Here is a 21,893-nt window from a genome sequence, read left to right on the forward strand (position 1 = left end):
GCAAGTGCACAGGTTCAGGGCCTCCATGTGCTTGTCCAAGCCAGAAACTCGTGCTCAACACTTCCTGTGCTTCTGCATCTCTTGTCTGCCCTTGGTCACACTTCAGGTTTGAAGATCCCTTCATGCAGTTGGCATAGCTATTCCTTCAGTATCATTAAATTCAGTTTAACAAATATTTATTAATTTAATATATGGCAGGTATATTGGCTATTGAAAAGAATGAAGGATTGAGGATCTGAATTCTAGGTAGTTGGAGAGCATGGAGATTAACGTTTGAAAAAAATTTTTATGATGCTTTTATATCCAAATGCATCTCTCCTTTCTTCTCAAAGAGCATTTTAACAAAATAAGTCAGAATATCAGAATTGGCCATTATTTGCTGTGTTCCTCTCTCGTGGTTCCCTCCCCTTTCAAAGGAAGGAGTGGGTTATAGTCTTACATCTCTTTTTTGGAACCAAGCTTGGTTATAATAATCATACAGCATTCAATTTTAATTATTTGGTTGCTCTATTTACATTGTTGTAGTTATTGTATAAATGTTTTCCTGTTTTCATTTATTTCACTTCAACAAATATATCTGTTCGTATATTTTCCCATGGTTTCTTTGTATTTGTCATAGCCATCATTTCTTACAGTGCAATAATACTCTGTTAATGTACTACAATTTATTTAGCCATTTCCCCAAATAGGTGAACATTTGCTGTTTCCAGTTTTTTTTTATCACAAAAAAGGGCTTCCATAAATATTTTGTTGTTATGAGGCCTTTTTTTTATCATTAGTCTTCTTGGGGGTATATGCCTAATAGTGGAATCTCTGTGAAAGGTCATGGGCATTTTAGTTATTACTTTATTAGGATAATTCCAACTTAGTTCTCATATTGATTGTACCAGTTCAGTTTCACTAGTGTGTTAGTGTGCTTATCTTTTCACAAACCTTCTCACATTGACTTTTCCAGTCTTTTGTCTGTTTTACCTACTTGCTGAGAGGACTGGTCTTCATAGTTTTCATTTACATTTCTTTTCTTAGTGTTTTGGAGCAGTCTTTCACAGAGTCCATAATTTGCAATTCCATTGAAGACTGTTTATTCCTATCCACTTACTCAGTGGGAAATTTTTTTTGGTTTTATATATTTGTATCAGTTTTCTTTATATTTTTCATATCAAACCTTTATTTGGAGATGCTTGGTATAGATTTTTTTTCCCTGATTAAAACTTTTATTTGTGCTTTTTATTCTTATATAATTATGAATTCTTACCTAATAATATTTGTGAAAGAGACTTTGTTTCTGCTCTTTGGGTTTTTTTTTAATGATATGACTATATTTATATCAAGCATCCATTTGGAGTTTATTTTTGTATATGATGTAAGGTAGAATACTAAACTCACTTTCTGCCAGACTGCTTTTTTGCTTCTAAGTCTTACTTATCTACTCTGTCCTAATGATCAACGTTCCTATTTTTTTTTGTCCAATACCAGATAGTTTGGATAATTAAGTACTTTTTAATATATTTTGTATTTAGTAATGCTGGGACCCCTTTAGTCCTACTCTTTTTTTTCTTTAGATAGTATCATTTTCATTATATTGGTGCTGCCTAATCTTGAAAAGTAAACGTCTCTTTAATTGCTTAATTTTTGTTTATTATAGTCAATATGATATAATGGAAAGAATACTAGTGTCAAAGCCAGGAAGATCAGGGTTCAGGACCCAGTTTAGACACATATTTGTATGACTCTGGGCAAATCACTCCTCAGTAGTCTAGGCAACTCTGAAGACTGTATAGGTTGCAGAGAATTTGCTGAGCTTCATTGGTAGAGAGATTTTCTCACCTGGGCATTCACTATACTCACAGGACCAGGTTTTCTCATAAACAGGCTATGTGTAAAAATGTTTTTGTAGTTAAAGTGTTAAGTCCTGGGTATGTCTCAGAAGGTTAACTCAGTTGTTTTATGTGTTTTATAGTTATTTTTAGTAGAATTTCTCTATCATTTCCTTTTGGGTTTTGTTTATACTTTATAGAAATTCTGACTTTTATTTTTAGGATTAATTCTTTGACATACTATATTGAAACTATTAACTGTTTCTTGACATATTCACGGGGCTATTTTAAGTAAACCAACATTTGCAAAAAGGGATAATTTTATCTCTTTGGTGATGTGTACTCTTGCTTTATTTCTGGGAACTGGAAAGGTCTGTAGTGTATGTAATCAAGTTATAACACAAACAAGGAGTTGCAAAAGAGACATAAAGAATTTCACTTTTAGAAAATAAGAGCTAAAAAGATGGTCAAAACAGATGAGCCAAGGGATAACCATTTGACAAACCTATGTGCCCCAGAATGTTATCTTCATGTTGTATGGACCCCCTCTGACAGACTTACAAGAAGACATGGGCAGGAGTTGCACAGGATGCGTTATAATTTGCATAGCTGAAATCATGAACGCATCATGATTTGCAAAGTTGAAGGGAAAACCTGAATTAATAAGGTCACAGATCCATTGTCAAATTGATGATATTGTTATAGTTAGTATTTATAGTGCTATGTTGAATAGTGGTAGGCAGAGGGGGATCCTTGTTGTATTGCTGTTATTTACTAGAAATACTTCACGTTTCTTCCATTGTAAGTAGTGTTGACTCTTAGTTCTATGTGTATATGTAATTTTGATCACATTAAAAAAGGTATTTTCATGACATGCTTTTTGGGACTTAACATAATTGAATATTTTGTCAAGTGTTTTTTTTGTGTATCATACTACTGATGTAATCATGTGGCTTTTGTTGTTTTATTAATTATGATTATTTGGCAATGCTGAACTATTTTCATATCCCTTGTATGAGTCCAACATGGTTGTAATAGATAGATGACTTTTGTCTATATTGCTGTAATTCCTTTAAGGCTTTATTTAACTTTTTTTTTTTTGGCATTGATATTCATTAGCAAAATTGGTTTTAGTTACCATTCTCAACTTTATTTCAATTGGCAGTATTAGTTTGAGGGGAAAAATTTTCCTAATCCATCCTATTTGAAAATTATAAAATATTAAACAAAAATTTTGATCTGTGCTTTTATGAGTTTTAAGCAGTAGTTTTTACTGATTACGTTCCTCAACATGTTATTTATTGTTCTGTGGCCTCAATGTACTTTTATTCCTTAAAAATTTTTTAAATTTAAAATTTTTAAATTAAAAAAAATTTGTTTTCAAATAAATCTGCCCAGAGTCATCCCTTATAATAGAATTTTAAAAAGAGGGAGGAAAAAGGCGGTCCAGGAAAACAAAACAACCCATCAAAGGAGCCTGACAACACATATTAAATGTTATATATATATGGTTCCCCACCTTTGCAAAAAAAAAAAAAGTAGGGCAGAGAAACCAAACTTGGTCATTATAATTGTTGTAGTCATCATGTATATTATTTTCCTGGTTCTGCTTATTTCACTTTGCATCAGTAACTATATACATTTCAATAATGAAAAGCGACTTCAGTTTACTGAGGTTCTCTTTTGTGTAAGATAAAAAAATCTAGAATGTTTCTGATCTTATTTCAGGTTCACCATCAGGTCAGGTATATGTACATGGATCTCAACTAAGATATGGAATTAAAATCCATCCCTTCAGCTTAGTATGTTTTTCCTTTAGAATAAGAGTCACTGGTGATTTTACTGCTGGGCTCTTTCTGATTTCCACTGGTATTGAATTCTGCAATCAAAGGCTTTTGACTGAGACCAGGTTACCACTAATTCTAGCTGAGTTAGTATGAGCAGTCTTTTGATCTTAGTTGAGCTTATAGGGGCTAATCTAGACTACAGTGTAAACATTTAAAGTTAGATTTTTCTGATGTGTGCTGTGAAAGCCAAAGCAAATTAAGTCTATAGTTTAATTATTGTGTGTGTGTGTGTGTGTGTGTGTGTGTGTGTGTATTTTTTTTTTTTGGATGTTCCACTGAAGCTTCCTCTTCTGCCTCATTGTGGTGTGAAGATGATTCCAGGTTCTCCAAGACCATGCTGGCAGAGTATAAACCTTGCATAAATATATATGTGCATGTATATATGTACATATTATATTTAAACATATTTATTATGTATATTTGTATATGTAAACATTTACATATTTATGATAAGTATGTATAAATTTATGTTTGTATAGATAGATAAAACACGTGTGTGTGTGTGTGTGTGTGTGTGTGTGTGTGCAAATACTGTGTGAATGTATAAGTATATTCTATCAGCCTGAAAGGGGTTTGATTTTTCTGTTGGTGATAATATAGCTGATATCCAAGGGCCCCCCTAACTAGCTAAATTAGGCATTGAGTGCAAATACTATTTTACTGATATTAGGTTTAATCAATCAAGAATAAATTGAGCATGGACTATGGATAAAGCCCTGTACCAGGTGTGGTGGGGCCATGACTAGTTTTTCTGAACTGTAGTTCCTTTCCCAGAGTCCTAGTCTGATGCAGGGGGAGTCAATAGGATCATAAATTTAGAGCTGGAAGAGACCTTAGAAGCTATAGAGTCTAACCTCCTCATTTTATAGTTGTGGCACTGAGTGGTTAAATGACTTACCAGAGTCTTACAGCTAAGTGTCTGAGGCAGGTGCTTGAAAAGCTTCATATTCAAGCTCAGTGACAGATTATATTTGTCTCTTTTCAAGGACTAGTCTGACTTAAGGGCGGAAAGGATCATCAATGTAACTTTAGCCATCATATGATAAATATTTTTGGCAGTAATAGTTCAGGAGTTCTACTGGCTAGTTGTTTCATTGTGTCACAGTGTCGACAGTATACACAATAATAAAAGCATGAGTCCTTGAAGTAATTAGTTATTGTTAGTTTGACTTGGTAAAATCATAGCTTTCTTCTTGACATGTCACCCTTTCTTTGACCACTGTCTTATTCTTTACCTATCTAGATGTACTTATCTCATTCCTTACTCTTATGACATATAAAAATATTGTCATTCCTTGCAGGACACAAAAATCATGTAGTCTTAACTCCTGCCTAAATAGTGATGGAAAACTTATTACCTCCCAGGGCAAACCACTCTTTTTTACAGTTTTTAGGAAGTTTTACCTTGTATTGATGCAAAATCTATATCTCCCAATGTTTCATTACACAGATTGCCCCCATGCATGGAATACATTCTCTTTTCACCTCTGCCTCTTAGAATATCTAGATTCTTTTAAAGCTCAGCTTAAGTGTCATTTTGGCTTGAGATCTTTCCTGGTTACCTCCTCCTCTCCTGCCCTCCCCTGCCCGAAAAAAAATAGATCATAGATTTAGAGATGGGAGAGACCTTTGAAGTCATGTAGTTCAAGGGTGTCCAACACACAGCCCACGAGTTCCACGTGCCCCATGACACTTCTGAGTGTGCCCAAATCAGTTTAAAATATAATTGGGAAATAATTCCAGAAAATAAATAAAAACAGAATATTACAGTGTAAAATTGAAAATTGATTTAAATTCTTTTTTTTAAACTTAATCAAGCTGGCAAGAGTTTAATACTCTCCCCAGATTGCTTCCCTTTGTAATTCCACTCTTTACTGATGTTCCAAACTTGCCTAAAGGCCAGGTTTTTGTCTGGTAGTTACCTCCACTCAGGACTCAATTCTTTTGTGAAATGAATCCTCACTCTTTAATTGTCTACCTTTGTTTTTATCCCTCCTTTTCTTTTTGGTCTAGGCAGTGGGATTAAGTGACTTTCCCAGGATTATACAGTTAGTAAGTGTTACGTGTCGGAGGGTGGATTTGAACTCAGGTCCTCCGGAATCCTGGTGCTGTATCCACTGTACCACCTAGCTGCCCCATTATTCCTCCTTTTCTAAGAGGACCCAAGACTTCCTGGGTGATGACTTGCTCATGAATTGGGTTCAAGTGAGGCAGAGCTGTGTAGTTGTCAACCTCATTCTCTCTTCCAGAGTCATTGAAGTCCAGTGGCAAGACAAAAATCAAGACAGCTGGTGATGGCCCAAGATGCAGTGGATCACCATGGCATCTTTGATTCCTGACCAAGCTCTAAGCCCTCTACAGTACCTGCTTCAGCAGCCTTCATGGCTGTTGGAACAAATTGTTCTAATTTGCCCATTCTACTGGGGAAGGTCTTCACATGCTTGGGGTAAACATCCCCCTAACTCACTGATAGGTTTGAGGCCTATCAGTTACCCTCAGTGCCCATCTGCTGAGACAATTTACCAGGGTGTGGATGCTGCACATGCTACAGCTTGTTGGAGCCACAGGTGGGAGTTGGGTAAAGGTAGACATTTAAAGTGGATAAGCAGCCCTATAAAGGGTTCAGCAAACTCTCACACCGGGGGTACTAGTCTTCCCTGAACACCTCATACACCCAGTCCACCTTTGTAACCTCACCCACTACCCACTTAGCTCAAATCCAAGTTGATTCAATCAAAGCCTTTATAGACTACAAACTAATCCTATCACTTGAGAATTAACTCCTATCTCTCAAAGAGGAAGTAATAGATAGGAGCTGAGGTGACTCAACCCACCTGTTCATTAAGATGTGGACAGATCAGGATTGTCATAATGTAATGTCAAGCCAGTCAGAAGACACACTTATAGGGCTGAAGATTTTGCTCTGCCATCTTACTAATTGTTAAAATATTCCATCAGATTTTCATTCCTGGAGCCAAGGTGAGAGAGTAAGCAGGAAATTGCCCTAACTCTTCCATATTCATCTCCAGACAACCATAAAACAGCATCCCAAAATGAATCCTGGGACAGCAGAACCAGCAAAAAGCATGAAACAGTCTTTTAGCCCAGGAAACTTGGAAAGTCAGCAAGAAAGGGCTGTTTCACTTGGGTAAAGGGAGAGCTCATTCCAGGACAGGAAGTGTCCCAGCAAACCAGCAGCCCCCGTGCAGTGGAGGAGGCAAACACCAACACAAGAACTCCTCCTCCCCTTGTACATGCTTCAGCCTAGCCAGGAGAACCAGCAAATGCTTCAGCGTAGTCTCTGGTAAACAGGTAGATGCCTGTAGAGGACCCCATAGGTGCCTAAGGAAATGGGCAGACACTGATGCTAAGACTCCCCCACATACCCTAGAATAGCCAGGCAAACAAGCAGCCACCAGCCAGCACTGGGACTGCCACATGCTTCAGAGTATCCCTGGACAAACAGGCAGATGCCAATGTAGGCACACCCCATGGGCCTCAGCACATGCCAGACACTAGCATTGGGACCCTGACTCAGCACCAGGTAAGCTGCCAGACTCGTATAGCCTCCAGCCAACCCCCACCATACCCCCTCAGCACAGCACCCGACTGAGGGTCTCCCAGGGGTCTCAAGGCAACAATAGCGCAGCCTCTGGCAAAAGAAGCTTGCTCCACCCCAGGAGCAGAGTACAAATTTAAAAATAATGGGAAAGGCCAGAAAGGATGAGTAAAAAAAGAATGTGACCGTGGAAAGTTGTTATAGTGACAGGGAAGATGAAAATACAAACTCAGAAGAGGACAACAATGTCAAAACACCTATTGGGTAAAACCCCAAAGAAAAATGGGAAGTAGTCTCAAGCCCAGAAAGAACTCATGAAAGAGCCCAAAAAGGAGCTTTGAGATAGAAGTAGAAGGACGATTGGGAAAAGAAATGAGAATGATTTCAAGAGAATTACGAAAAAAGAGGCAACAGCTTGGAAAAAGAAAACAACTCCTTAAAAACTGGAATTAGCCAAGTGGAAAAGGACATACAAAAATCCATTGAAGAAAACAACTTCTTAAAAAGTATAATTAGCCAAATGGAAAAGGAGGTACAAAAACTCATTGAGGAAAACAACTCTTTAAAAATTAGAATTGGGTTAGTGGAAGCTAATGACTCTATGAGACATCAAGAATCAATCAGAGAAAATCAAAAGAATGGGAAAAAATAGAAGAAAATGTAAAATATCTCATTGGAAAAATAACTCACCTGGAAAATAGATTCAGGAGAGATAATGTCAGGATCATTGGTCTACCTGAAAGCCATAATCAAAAGGAAGAAAGACCTACACAGCATCTTTCAAGAAGTTATCAAGGTATATTGCCCTGATATCCTGGAACCAGAGGGCAAAAGAGGCATTGAAAGAATCCATCAGTCACCTCAGGAAAGAGATCCCAAAATAAAAACTCCAAGGAACATTATAGCCAAATTTCAGAAATATCAGGTTGGGGAAAATACCACAAGTGGCCAGAAAGAAACAATTATTAACGTATCAGAGAGCTGCAATGAGGATCACACAGGACTTAACCAACTGCAACATTAAAGGACTGGGGGTCATGGAACATGATAGAAGGCAAAGGATCGAGGACTACAATCAAGAATCACCTACCTGGCGAAATTAAGCATAATTCTTCAAGGGAAAAAATGGTCATTCAATGAAATAGAAGGATTTCAAGCCAAGAATGTCCAATATCAAACCCCAAAAAAGCCCTAAAAAGGTAAAAAGGAACAAGAAAACGTAAAGGATTCAATAGAGCTGAACTGTGTACATCTTACATGGGAAGATGATACTTGTAATTCTTTAAAATTGTACTACATGACACATGGATGTAATAGAATATTACTATGATATAAGAAAGAATGAAAATGATGAATACAGAGAATAGAAAGATTTGTGTCAACCAATACAAAGTGCAGTCAGCAGAACCAAGAAAACAGCATACCCAGTCACAACAACAATGTAAATGAGAAGAACAGAACAAAACCGAATACTTTAAAATTATAATGACTAAACTTAGTTCTAAAGGAGAGAGATAAGAAGACACCCCCTCTCATTGCAGAAATATGGCTCAGTGGTTGTAGAATGCTATGTATGATATGTCAGACTTTTTTTTTCTTTTTGATTGATTAGTTTTGTGAAACTTTTTTTTTTATCTTTTATTCTAAGAGATGGCTCCTCAGGAGGAAAAAGGATAAGTGGAAAGTGTAGGTGATATAAAAAAAAAGATAATAAAAATTGGTTTAAAAAAAAAAGAAATTATGTGTACTTTGAGGAGGAAAAGACCATGCCAACATAGAGGTTTGGTAGTCCCGAGATTTTCAAGAGCAAATTTCATAAAGTTCAGGGTATATATACCCTGTATGTTAAAGAAGTTGTCCCAAGAGGTATGGGAAACATTTACATACAAAATTTTGATAATACAAATGCACTTCAGTGAGGGAGAAAAAGGGAAGCTGTAGATGTGGATGGCCAAAGAACTCATCCACTGACTTAGTTATAAATAAGACAGTTTTAGAAGAAGGAAACAAGGGCAGGTAGTAGAGAATGAATTCAAGAATAGCATAGTTCTGTAAGCATAATGCCAGAATTCTTAAGGAGAACCCAGAAGGAACAAAATGATGAAGGGCTTTTTATAGGTTTGTTGGGGTATAGAACTTAATTGCTCTCAGTGAATATGACTTAAGCAGCTTGTAGAGTAATCTTTGAAAAATCGTAGCAAACAGGGGAGGTAATAGTATATATCTCATTTTTCCCACCCACTCCCAAAATAGGGGAGAAGGTAGATCCTTCAAAATAAAAGCCTCATGACCTTGAGTTTTGTTAGTGCAAATGGTCTGTAACACAGTGTTTAAGGGATAGTTTATAAATATTTAGAAAACGACACACTGATCATTAGCAACCAACATGGGTTCACACCAAACACCATTTCCTTTTTTAACAGGAGAATATCATAGATATAATCAACCTGAATTTCAGCAAGACCTTAAGTAAAATCTTTCTTGATGTCTTTGTGAATAAGATGAAGACACAGAGTCTAAATTGTAGTACAGATAGGTAGAGTCAGAACTTATTAAATGACTGAGTAGATAAAATATATTTTCCTTGAGAGCAGGGGTTATTTATTTGTTTATTTTTATAACTCTGGTGCCTAATGCAGTTCCTGGCAACATAGTAGATACTTAAGAAATGCGTGTTGATTAATTGGATCCAATGTGTAGTTGGATGGATAAATATCAACTTTGAGGGAGATCTTAATAATCAACATTTTGGTCTGTGACTTGAATTAAATAGATGTCATGAGGGAATAAGAGTAGGGAGGGCAGATTAGGGGGGTAGTCAGAAGCAAACACTTGAGGACAAACAAGATGAAAGGAGAGGAAGAATAGGATGGGGAGGTGGATAGGATGGAGGAAAATACAGTTAGCAGTAGGAATTGAAAAAAATTTTGAAGGAAATTTCTCTGATTAAGGCTTCATTTCTCAAACATAGGGAACTGAGTCAAATATATAAAAATAAGAGCCATTCTCCAGTTGATAAATGATCAAAGGATATAATCAGTTTTCAGATGAAGTAATCAGCTATCGATAACCATATGAAAGAATACTCTCACTTGATTGGAGAAATGCAAATTGAAACAATTCTGAGGTACTACCTTGTAACTGTTAGATTGGCTAATAAGACAGAAAAGGGAAATGATAAATGTTGGAGGGGCTGTGGGAAAAATGAGACATTAATGCATTGTTGGCGCAGTTGTGAACTGATTCAGCCATTCTGTAGAGCAGTTTAGAGCTATGCCCCAAATGCTAGAAAACCATGCATGTCCTTTGAACTAGCAATACCACTGTATTGCATCCCAGAAGAAATTAAAAAAAAAAAAAGGATAAGGGCCTATATGTACAAAAATTTTTATAGCAGTTCATTTCTAGGGGCAAAGAATTAGAAATTGAGCAGATGTCGTATCAATTGGGGAATGGCTGAACAAGTTATGGTATGTGATTATGATGGAATACTATTATACTATAAGAAATGATGTTGGATAGAGCACCGGCCCTGGATTCAGGAGGATCTGAGTTCAAATGCAGCCTCAGACACATAACACTTACTAGCTGTGTGACTCTGGGCAAGTCACTTAACCCCGTTGCCTAAAACAAAAAAACCAAAACACACACACAAAAAGAAATGATTAACAAGGTGGTCTCAGAAAAAATCTGGAAAGACTTACATGAGTTAATGCAGAGTGAAATGTACTGTGTACAAAGTAAGAACAATATTGTGAGACTGATCAGCTGTGAATGATTTAGCTATTCCCAGCAATACAGTGATTCAAGACAACTCTGAAGGACTTATGATGAAAAATGCTTTCCATCCCCAGAGAAAGAACTGATGGTGTTTGAATACAGATTGAAATATACTTTTTAACTTTATTTTTTTGAGGCTTTTTTTTCCTGTTTTCTTTTACATTACTATTATGGAAATGTTTTGCATGACTACGCATGTATAACGTGATGAGGGAGGGAGGGAGAGAATTTGGAGCTAAAAGTTTTAAAAACGAATGTTAAATTGTTTTTATATGTAATGGGAAAAATAAAATACTAAACAAAAAAAATAGTTGTTATGCTTATCACATTTATGAATGACACACATTAGGGGATAATAGATGAATGGTGGCATCCAAAACAGTTCAGTGGACAACATGAGTAATATTTGTTACTCATAACATAAGTTATATTTGTAAGCTTTTTTTGGGCTGGCATTGGCCTGTGCTGGACTGTGTTCCATTCTCACCCTGGTGTGACAGAGTTTTCGTGCTGACCTTCTAAGTTTTCTTTGGCCGGAAAATTGTTTTACTCTGTCCTTTTGTGGGTTCTGCTGCTCCAGAATTTGTTTTAAGGCATTATTTAAAGTTCTTTGGAGGGGTTTTGAGGAGAGTTCAGGCGAGTCTCTGCCTTTTCTCCACCATCTTGGCTCTGCCCCCTCTATATTTATTCTTACCTCACATTTAGCATTCTTTCAATTATAAATGTGTTATTCTGTCATTTTTTCAGTTGTGTCTGGCTCTTGGTAATCCTATGTGGGATTTTCATGGTAAAGATCCTGGAGTGGTTTGCCGTTTCCTTATCTAGCTCATTCTATAGATGAGGAAACTGAGACAAACAGGGGTAAGTGATTTGCCCAGGGTCACACAGCTAGTAAGTGTCTGAGGCCAGATTTGAAGTAAGGAAGTAAGCCTTACTGACTCCAAACCCCATACTTTATCAAACACTGCACTACCTAGTTGCCCAATTATGAACATAGAAAACAAATATTCTGAGAAGGGTTGTAGGCTTCACCAAATTGCTGGAGAATTTCATGACGAAAAAAATCTCCTTGAGTTAAATCAGTGGACAGAGTCTAGTAAGATTAATTTAAAGAGGAAAAATGTAAAGTCCTATATTTGAAGGTTAGTGCTAAGCCTAATAGTGGTCTTAAAATATTTGAAGATGACTTGGTCTTTTGGTAGAGCAGAAGTAGGAGGGCAGAATTAGGAGTGGTGGGTTGGGAGTTCCACTGAAAATTCTAGCTCTGTATGAGAAAAACAAAAAACTTCCTGTTAGAGTGTGTGATGGGGGTAAATACCACCTCTTATAAACTTTTCTCTCTTACATCAACTAACTATACATAATAGAATGGGTTGCTTCATGCGGTGGTGAATTCTGGAGTTTTTTTAAACCGGAGCCAGGTGACCACTTGGGAATATTGCAAAGCAATCTTTTTGGGTATGTTTAGGCTGGATATGATCCCTGAGGTCCTTTCTATCGCTTATAGTCTTTGGTTCTGTCATTTTGTCAAGGCAGCTCTGCTCATAATATGGAAGGAGTTAGTGGTTAACTTCAGAGGAAAGGTTTGTTTACTGTAAATGACAATGAGCAGATGTGGGGAAATGATTTTATTGTAAGGAGAAGGGAAAAAAGAATGGCTTATTGCTACAGATGAGCATGCCTAGAGATATTTAAGCTGTAATTTTAAAGTAAAAGTAATATCTTTTGGGGGTGAGCTCTAGGAGTTGCTTCTGGTGCTAGATTTTAGGGGAATTTAGTTTATTTACATTTCTTCAGGATTTACCTGTTTTTATGTTTTTATCAAGGAGGTACCGTAACTTTTTTTGAGCCCAGATTAAAACTAATAGTTTAATGATCCAAGTGAGAGAAAATAGACAATTCAGTTACATTGAAGTTAAATAACTGAATATGGGAGCTGGAGAAGCAGGAAAGAGGCAGGGCTTTAGAGACTGGAAAATTGCTTATCCTGCTGATGTAGCTTGAGTGAGTGAGTGAGTGAGGAACTGACTGTATCAGAAAATGGAACAACTTTGCACAACTAAAACTTTATCCTTGCTACAAATGAAAATTTAGCCTAAACTATGGGATTAATTTACAAACTAGGGATGAATTATTTTTATTTTGTAAGCTTTAGTGTGTGAAGGAAAAAAAGATTGTTGAACTGAATAAGAAATGTCATTCATTGTATATGAGTACATTAGTATCAGAAATACCGAGAGATCCAGCCTACCTTCAAGGATGGGGATAGGGTCAGGGAATGGAGACAAGAAATTTACGATTTGCAAATAGGTTGTTTTTTTAAATAGTTTCTTAAGTTGGAACTCAGAATCCATTCATTAGAACCATTATTACAAATGTACACATTTGTATACAACACGTACCATAGAATTCTGTTTAACTCATATAGCCAAAATACCATGCACATTTAATTTAAAAGGGGAAAAATTGTTGTAAAACTACTAATTAAGCAGAATAGAAATTTATTGAATAAGAAGTTGTCCTTTATTTATCTTGATTGCCAAAGTTTAAGAAAAAGCTTTAATTAGAGGATGATAATATAGTCAGTAGAGATTTTTGGAAATTTTGAAGGAAATTTTGGAAACTTTAGTAGTTGGTGATATTGCTTCTTTTTTGTGCCTAATTTCCCTTAAATGTATGTCTTTCCTTTTCTGTGATGTAACTTGTTTTTGACCTTATATTCTTATCTGTTATGATCATAAGCTTAATAGCAGTGATTATGGTTGAGAATTTTTTGAGCATATGACTAGAGTGAAAAGAGAGGGAACTTTTTGAGTCTTAGTAAGTTGGGGTTTAAAGGGAGTTAAATACAGCATATGTGCATTTGAGAAAGATTGCCTTTGTTAGAATTGGCAATATAGTAGTAACTGAACTGTGAGTGAGGAAAAAAGGAAAACGGGGGAGCATTCACATGTTCACAGTCATTTCAGGGGGCAAGAAAGAGGGTGGTTGGTAAAAAAAAACATGGGGTCACAATTTGGTAATCAGTCAGCAGTCGTTTATTAAGTTCCAATTATGTACCAGGCACTGTGCCTAGATTCAGGGGATACTATGACCAAAATAAGGTAAGCCATGTCCTCAAGGAACTTCCTTTGTATCTGAGAAGACAACATAAAGACATATCAGTAAGTACAAAATCTCTATAGAGTCGATAAAAGGCAAATTGGGGCAGAGTGGAGTGATAATAAAAGGTTTCATGTAGAAGGTGGCATATGAGATTGAGGTCTGAAGAAAGTTAGGGATTCTGCCAGGCAGGAAGTGAGAAATGAGTACATGACAGGGCAGGGAAGGGATGTATGTACACAGTGGTGCCAAGGCATGGAGCTGGGTGGTGGAACATCATGTACGGTATGTACGTGGAAAAAAGAGCAAATGTGCCAATTTGGGTATACTGTAGATTAATATACATAAAGTAGAAGAGTAATGTTAATAAACCTGGGAAGAATCAGTTGGAACCTGATTCTGAAAGGCATTAAATACTTATCAGAGGAGTTTTTTGATCCTAGAAGGCAAAGGCAGCACTGGAGGTTTTTGATCAGTGATATGGTAGATCTGTGTTTTAGGAAAATTATTTTGTCAGCCGTGTGGAGGATGCATTGGAGAAAAGAAAGATGAGGCAGAAAGACCAAATAATCCAGGTAAGAGATTATGAGGACCATAACTTGGGTGGCCTTGTAAGTGGAGAAAAGGGAGACAGACACAAGAGATATCTGTAGGAAGTCAAGAAAACTTGGCAACTGATTAGCTATGTGGGGTAATGGAGAATGTGGAATTGAGCATAAATCCTAGATTGTAAAACATGGCCAGTAGGCATTTGGTGAAATAGCATTGGAGCTCAGTAGAGAGACTGGGCCTTGGCTATCTGAAGTCATCTACATAAAATAATTGGATCTGTGAGAATTAATGAGATCACAGAGAGATCATGTGATTCTGTTTTCAGGACTGCTTGTTTGCTTTCTAGAATCACAAAAATAAAGAAGCAAGATGAAAAAAGCCACAATTATATACCTAACATTAGAAAATTTGAGTGACAAGCACCTGAAGTATCTATAGATTTAAGAAAGCAATCTCAATTAAAATGGATAGATATTGGCCTCTGTTTTAGCTTGTTATTCAGTTGTGTCTGACTCTTTGTGACCCCATGGATTGTACTGTCCTGGGGTTTTCTTGGTGAAGATACTGGAATGGTTTGCCATTTCCTTTTCCAGTGGATTAAGACAAACAGGTTAAGTAACTTGCCCAGAATCACACAGCTAGTATCTGAGGCAACATTTGAACTCAGGTATTCCTGACTGCAGGCCCAGTGCCCTATCTACTGAACCATCTAGCCGCCTTTATGTTTTAGATACTTACTAGCTGTGTGACCCTGGGCAAATCACTTAACCCTGTTTGCCTCAGTTTCCTCATCTGTAAAATGAGCTGGAAAAGGAAATGACAAACGACTCCAGTATCTTTGCCAAGAAAACCCCAAATGGAGTTATGAAGACTTGGACATGACTGGAAATAACTGAACAGCAACAAGTTAATGTTATACACTTAGCTTTTATAGAGGAGCAAAACAGTTACCATTCATTTGAACATTTCCACGGTTTTTACAAAACCACAATTGTTACCTAGTACCCTTTAATACATTCTTTCCTCCTTGAATTCAGTGCCAGAAAGAAGTTTGCCACTACCGGTGAGTTGGTAGGCATTCTTTGGTTAGGCAGCAGTTAGCATAGAGCTCAGTAATTGGTTTCTTCTTTTTGTCTTATCTACTAGAAAACTCTGTACTGAATTTAGTGTACTACTCTAGTAATAAACTAATCTCTTTATGCTTTGGCTTCTTTAATGAGTTTTGGTTCCATTGTTAGTTTTACTTGTCCTTTTAACTTGTCTTTGTGTGTAACTTTTAGAGTATGCCTGTGATCCTTGCTACTTGGGGAAGCTGAGGCTGGTGGATCATTTGAGTTCAGGAGTTCTGAACTTCAGTAGGGCTAAAACCAGTTAAGTATCTGTACTATAATATAGTGAGCCCTCAGGAGCAGGGGTCCACAAGCCTTGTAGGAGGACTGAAAAATCTAGCACGTTGAAGTTTTTGTGCAGGTCATCATTAGAGTTAGGCCCTTGAGTGGCTGCTACACTGCCAGACCATGTGAGATACTGAAATTCAGTAACAAATCAAACAAAATTTTTTTGGAAGTAGGTGAGGTATGAGTCATAAATAAATTAGTAAATACATAGTACCATATGATGGGCCAGGAGGTATCTACATTTTGAAATTTAAGAAAAATACAGGCTTGTTTGTGTGAACGTCTTATCTGATTTAATAGCCCTAAATAACCTGACATTACTTTTAAGTCACAAGAATATGTCTTTGTTGTTATCATCGTTAGTTTAAGGCAGGAAATAGATGGTGTAATGTCTATTTTTTAGTGGTAAATTTTGATTTGATACAACATGTATTTCACAGCAAAAATTATTGCCACCCTGTTCCTGTTCTCCCCCTCCTCCCCCACTTAGGGCATCAAACAGTTAAGCAAAATCACTAGAAAACATTGAGTGCCACTGTTTGTAGTTAACAGCAGGGAAGAATGTGTGTTTTAACTTTGGATGGCATGGTACCCACATGATTATATTTGACCTAAATTTTGTTGAATTTTAGTGTTGTCTATGTTTACATTGTTTTAGTCATTTATATTGGGTTTTTGGCCCTATCTTGTACTCTTTGTCATTTCATCCAAGTCTTGCTGTGGTTCTCTGAATTCTTATATTTGGTATTTTTTATTATCCAGGTACTATCCAGTGCCTTTTTGAAAGAGTTAAAAGGTTGGTGTTTTCTCCATTATCCATTCATCCAGTCTTTTTGTTTCCAGTCAGCAAAATGGCAGTTTGTCCCTTAATTGAAATTGTAAAGATAAATCAAGAAGTATAGTATAGAGGACTACAGTTAAGAAAAGTTCTCCTATTTCAGCTCCATGTAGTGTATAACACATATTCCAAAGATCTACTTGTTGCTGATACCTTTTGTCAGTCACTCTGACTACTGTCTAGATCTTTGGTACTTGTCATTGACTTTTCATTTCTATGTATTTGATGTGAACCTGGATGCTCTTCTGGTTTCTAATATCCACTTAAACCTTCTGACTTTATGATACTTTCCAAACTGATTCACATTGTCCTTTTGTTGTTGTTGTTGTTGTTGTTTGTTTGTTTTAAGCCTTACCGTCTTTGTTCAGTTCATCACCAAGCATTTATTAAACATCTTCAGTGTGCCAGGTACTGTGCATGGTACTGGGAATACAAAGGAAAATATGAAAGTCCTTGCCCTAATGGAGCCAAACATACCACCCTAGAAAGTACGTTACTTGGAAACACTTGAGCAAAAATGAAGATTAGTCCTTTTTTTAGGCTTAGCAGTACAATTTCAGATATTGCATAATACGGGCACCAGTATGGTTTTTCCTTTTAAAAATATTATTCATGACATTGCAATTATGTTTTGGATAACAGTAATGTACAAGGTTGGGTTGTTTTTTGTTTTTGATTTCTGTCAGCAAAGGAAACCCTAGAATCTTGCTGTTCGTCGTAAAGGATAATTTAGTATGATGCCTTCCCTCATTTGGGGGGATTTAGTTGGTGAAGAGCCAAAAGAGAGTTGAAAGATGCTGTATATGATAAATTCTGAATAATGTCTGTCGACCTGAAAGTCAGTTAAAGAGACAGTAAGCTAGGTGATAAGTAAATTCATATTGTTTTATTCCCCTTAAGTTAGCGACATGTTACATAGAGCCAGAGCTTTAACTCTGACTGAATCAAGCAATTTTAGGAGGACATTTAAACCCTGACTCAGGATGTCACTGTTACTCAGTTTATGATCTCCATATGTTTAACCAGAGTATGACAAAGGAATTGAACAAGATAGGCAAATGTCAGATCCAGGATGTTTGTGTTTCCTTTACCACCAAGATGAGAAAAATTCCCATTATTCAAGGTAATGTCTGAATTAAAGGCACCTTAGTGGTCATAAACAAGAAAGCTTTTGATCAACTTTACCTGTTGATACAGGAAAGGGTATTCTTTGTTCACTCAGGAAGAAAAGATTAATTCAGGTTTTTGGCTCTTTTTGGAGCTCAGTTGATCTTAAATAGATTATCACATCACACACAAAAAATGAAATTCAACTTGACAAAAAAGAAACCATTGTTTACTGATGTAATTGAACTAATTTTTTATTTAGTTGTCTATATATAGTCAGACCATAAGCTTTAAAGAAAAATTGAACAATACCAATTTAGAATAAAAATAAGACATGGTATGCAGTGAAAATGTCATCATACTGTTAATGCCCAAAAGTGCTAAATTGCCAGAAGAACAATCAACAGAGACTTCTGGTATTTCTTTCTTTTTTTGGTGAGGCAGTTGGGGTTGGTTAAATGATTTGCCCAGAGTCACACAGCTAGTGAGTATTATGTGTGTGAAGTTGTATTTGAACTCAGGTCGTCCTGACTTCGGCCGGTGCTCTATCCATTGGGCCTCCTAGGCTGCCCCAACTTTTGGTATTTCTTAAGCAGGAAATTTAAATTAGTTGCAGCAACTAGGAAACCAAAACTGCGGTAAATACTTTTATCTCCTTGACGAGTGGAGAGATACAAAAGTCGTGGGCACTAAATCCTTGTGTATGATGTTAATTAAATTCATTTGTTATGACTTACAGAAGATGACATCAGAAAATTAAAAGCAGTTTTTGTTGTGTCATTTCAGTCGTGTCAGATTCCTCATGACCCTATTTTAGAGTTTTCTTGCCCAGAGTCACATAGCTAGTAAGTGTCTCAAGCCAGATTTGAACTAAGGATTTCTGATTTCAGGCCTGGCACTCTAGCCACTGAACTACCTAATAAAATTATAAGAAATGATGGAGAGAAAAACATTTATAAGAGATATAATTCCCAGCACAATTAAGAGTGAAACTGGGGGGCAGCTAGGTGGATAAAGCTTGGACCTGTGTGACCCTGGGCAAGTCACTTAGCCCTGATTGCCTCACTCCCCCCCCCAAAAAAGAGTGAAACTGGAGGGATTATGAATAGACCAAAAAAATGGAAAAGATCTATCAAGATGATTATAGCAAAGACAACAGAACTACTACATTTTTCCTTAATATTAGCATGGCCTCAGACACTTGTGTCAAATTAAAAAAAACTCCTGTTTGGCATTTAAAGACCTCTAAACCTGATTCTAACCTACCTAACTAGCCTTTACTCCCCTTAAATACTTTTTCATCCATCCAAATTGACTTTATTTTTCACTGTATTTGTTTGCGTATTGCCTCCTCCGTTGTATTGTAAGCCCTTTAAAGATAGGGGCTTTCATTTTGTATTCCTAGCACATACTGTCTGGCACATAGTAGGTGGTTAATAAATGTTTATTGATTGATTGATCTCCCTTCTCTTTGTTCTTGTCGTGATTCCTAGAATGCACTTCTCTTACCTCCTTTGTCTAGAATCCCATTTTCTTCAAAGTTTGGTTTCTAGTCAGATTGCTTAGTGTTGTAGGACATAAGAGTCAGGAAAACCCAAGTTTGGATTTTGTCTCAAGATACTTGCTGTTAGATGTGTGATTCAAGGCAAGTTACTTAAACTCTTTTTTCTTCAATTTCTTCATCTGTAAAATGGGGATAATATTACCTACATCACAGAGTTGTTATGAGGATCAAAGGAGTTAACCTATAAAAGGATTTGCAAACCTTAAAGTGCTATATAAATGCTAGTTATTATTCTTTTCTGCCTTTTCCTAATCTCTGCTTCTATTACTGTTCTTCACACAGTTACTTTGTATATATTTTGTGTATAATCTTGCATATGCATGTATTGTGTTCTCCCCAGAGAGAATGAAATCTCTTCAGACAAGAACTTTCTGATTTTTTTTTCTTTGTATCTACTGTCCTTGGCATATGTTAGGTGCTTAATGAATACTTTTTGATTTTAGACCGTGGTTTTTCTTTTCATCTAAAAAGTAAGGTATTTTAGTAACCTTAAATTATTTGACCTCTTCTGTGTTTGACTCCTACCAGCTTCTAAAGAAAAGGGACATAACTCCTGTCTTCCTATTCAGGTACTAGTTGTCCTAGATGACCTCTGAGGTTCTTACTAGATTTGGGTTGGGTTTTTTTTGTTTTTGTTTTTTTTCTTTTGTTTTTTTTTCTAAGATGCCTGTCCTTCCATTGTTCTTATCATGGTGTTTATAGTATCAGGGTAGCTTTGCAAAGCAAGCTTCATCATTAATGCTGTGAAATTGTGTGGTGTTATAGAAGTCTGGATTGGACTGGGAGTCAGCAAACTGGGCTTTAGTCTCAGCTCTGCCACTAGGGGTTGTATGACCTTACTTTCCTTATCTGTGAAATGAAGGAGGTTCATTAAGAAAGGTCTCTAAAAACCTCTAAAGTTCAATAATTTTAGCAGAATTTTACATCTATTAATATATGCTGCTTGCTGTTCCACAAAATTTCTGAGAAAAAGCATTATTAAAGAAAAACAAGATGAGGAAATGAAATACCAAGGTAACCATGGCTCCTTGACATACGGTGAAGTTTAGAGTGAGTTTGTGTTCTTCTGTGGAAAATGGGTGACCTTAAATTTGGAATCTCAACTTTCTCTAGCTAATTATTAAAAGATGAATATAGTAAATGATTTTAATTGTCTTAATATAATTTTAATTTAAGGGGATTTAAATTAAACTACTTCTCCTTTCTTTTTTAGAATAAAGGCTCACTTCAGTTTGAAGACAAATGGGATTTTATGCGTCCTATTGTTCTGAAGCTTTTACGACAGGAATCTGTCACAAAACAGCAGTGGTTTGATTTGTTTTCGTAAGTAACCTTTTCATTCTAATTTTGGGGCAACATTGGTTGCTATAGGATTGCTGCTATAAATGGATTTTTTAATTTTTTGATGAATCGAAAGTAAATATGCCTTTTAAACTGGCACATTTACATGTAAAATAAAGTTAATGACAGACTTTGACTCTATCACTGTTTTATTGAGATTTTTTTGGGGTGTTTTTTCTTAGTTACCTTGAAAATTTCTTAGTTACATGCATTGCTGCCCTCATTTGAGCCTTTTGCTGTTTTGTATATTGAGGCAAGTGATATGCTAGATATAGTTCTGGACTTAGAATCAGAAAGATGTGGGTTCAAATCCCACATCTGACACTAACTGGGTAAGTCACTTAATAGTTATGTGCCTCAAGTAGCAACTTCAAGATTTATTTACCAGGGCATAGTTGGTAGAGGGAATTCTTTTTGTGGAAGAAATCTCATAATCACAGCTATCATGCTTATAATTATATGAGAATTAAACCATAAGAGGCAACAGTTGAGTTGATTTTCCATTCTACATCATCTGATCTCAGTTCTGCTGCTAACCAATTGGATGACCTTGGTCAAATCACTCAACTTCCCTAGATATTGGTTCTCTAATAAGTAAGATAAGGGGGCTGAACTCTGTAGCCTTTATTGTCTCTAAAAATTTTGGAATTATATAATGTTCATGCAAACACATCTCTTCTGTGTGCCAGTTGTTCTAAGTCAATGAGAAAATAAGATCAAATGAGATTATATTTGTAAAGCGCTTTCCAAACCCTAAACACTATAATTGTTGTGTTTGTTGTTATTTAGCAAAAGGGCTTTAGCCCATGGTGTGATATGACCACAAAAATTATGGTAGTTTTTGTAACTAAAATTAAACCTCATTTTAATCAGTGTTTCAGCCACTGATTCAGACAGGAATTGCTTTTTCATTTGTTGGTCAAAACATTAAGAAGTTAATGATCTGTGAGTGTTCAGAAGTTTGCCATTTAAAATGACCCTTAAACATA

General features: G+C 36.3%; 1 protein-coding gene across 1 annotated transcript in view; it reads left to right on the forward strand.

The window, feature by feature from the left end:
* Nucleotides 1-21,893, forward strand: part of CUL5 (cullin 5) — an 85,848-nt gene that overhangs the window by 17,058 nt on the left and 46,897 nt on the right. The window contains exon 2 of the mRNA XM_020996110.2: nt 20,777-20,886. Coding sequence (XP_020851769.1) covers nt 20,777-20,886 — 110 coding nt within the window. The remainder of the gene's footprint in view (nt 1-20,776; nt 20,887-21,893) is intronic.

This window comes from Phascolarctos cinereus, unplaced genomic scaffold (assembly GCF_003287225.1).
Source record: "Phascolarctos cinereus isolate Bilbo 61053 unplaced genomic scaffold, phaCin_HiC Scaffold_726;HRSCAF=1367, whole genome shotgun sequence".
Classification (NCBI taxonomy): Eukaryota; Metazoa; Chordata; class Mammalia; order Diprotodontia; family Phascolarctidae; genus Phascolarctos; species Phascolarctos cinereus.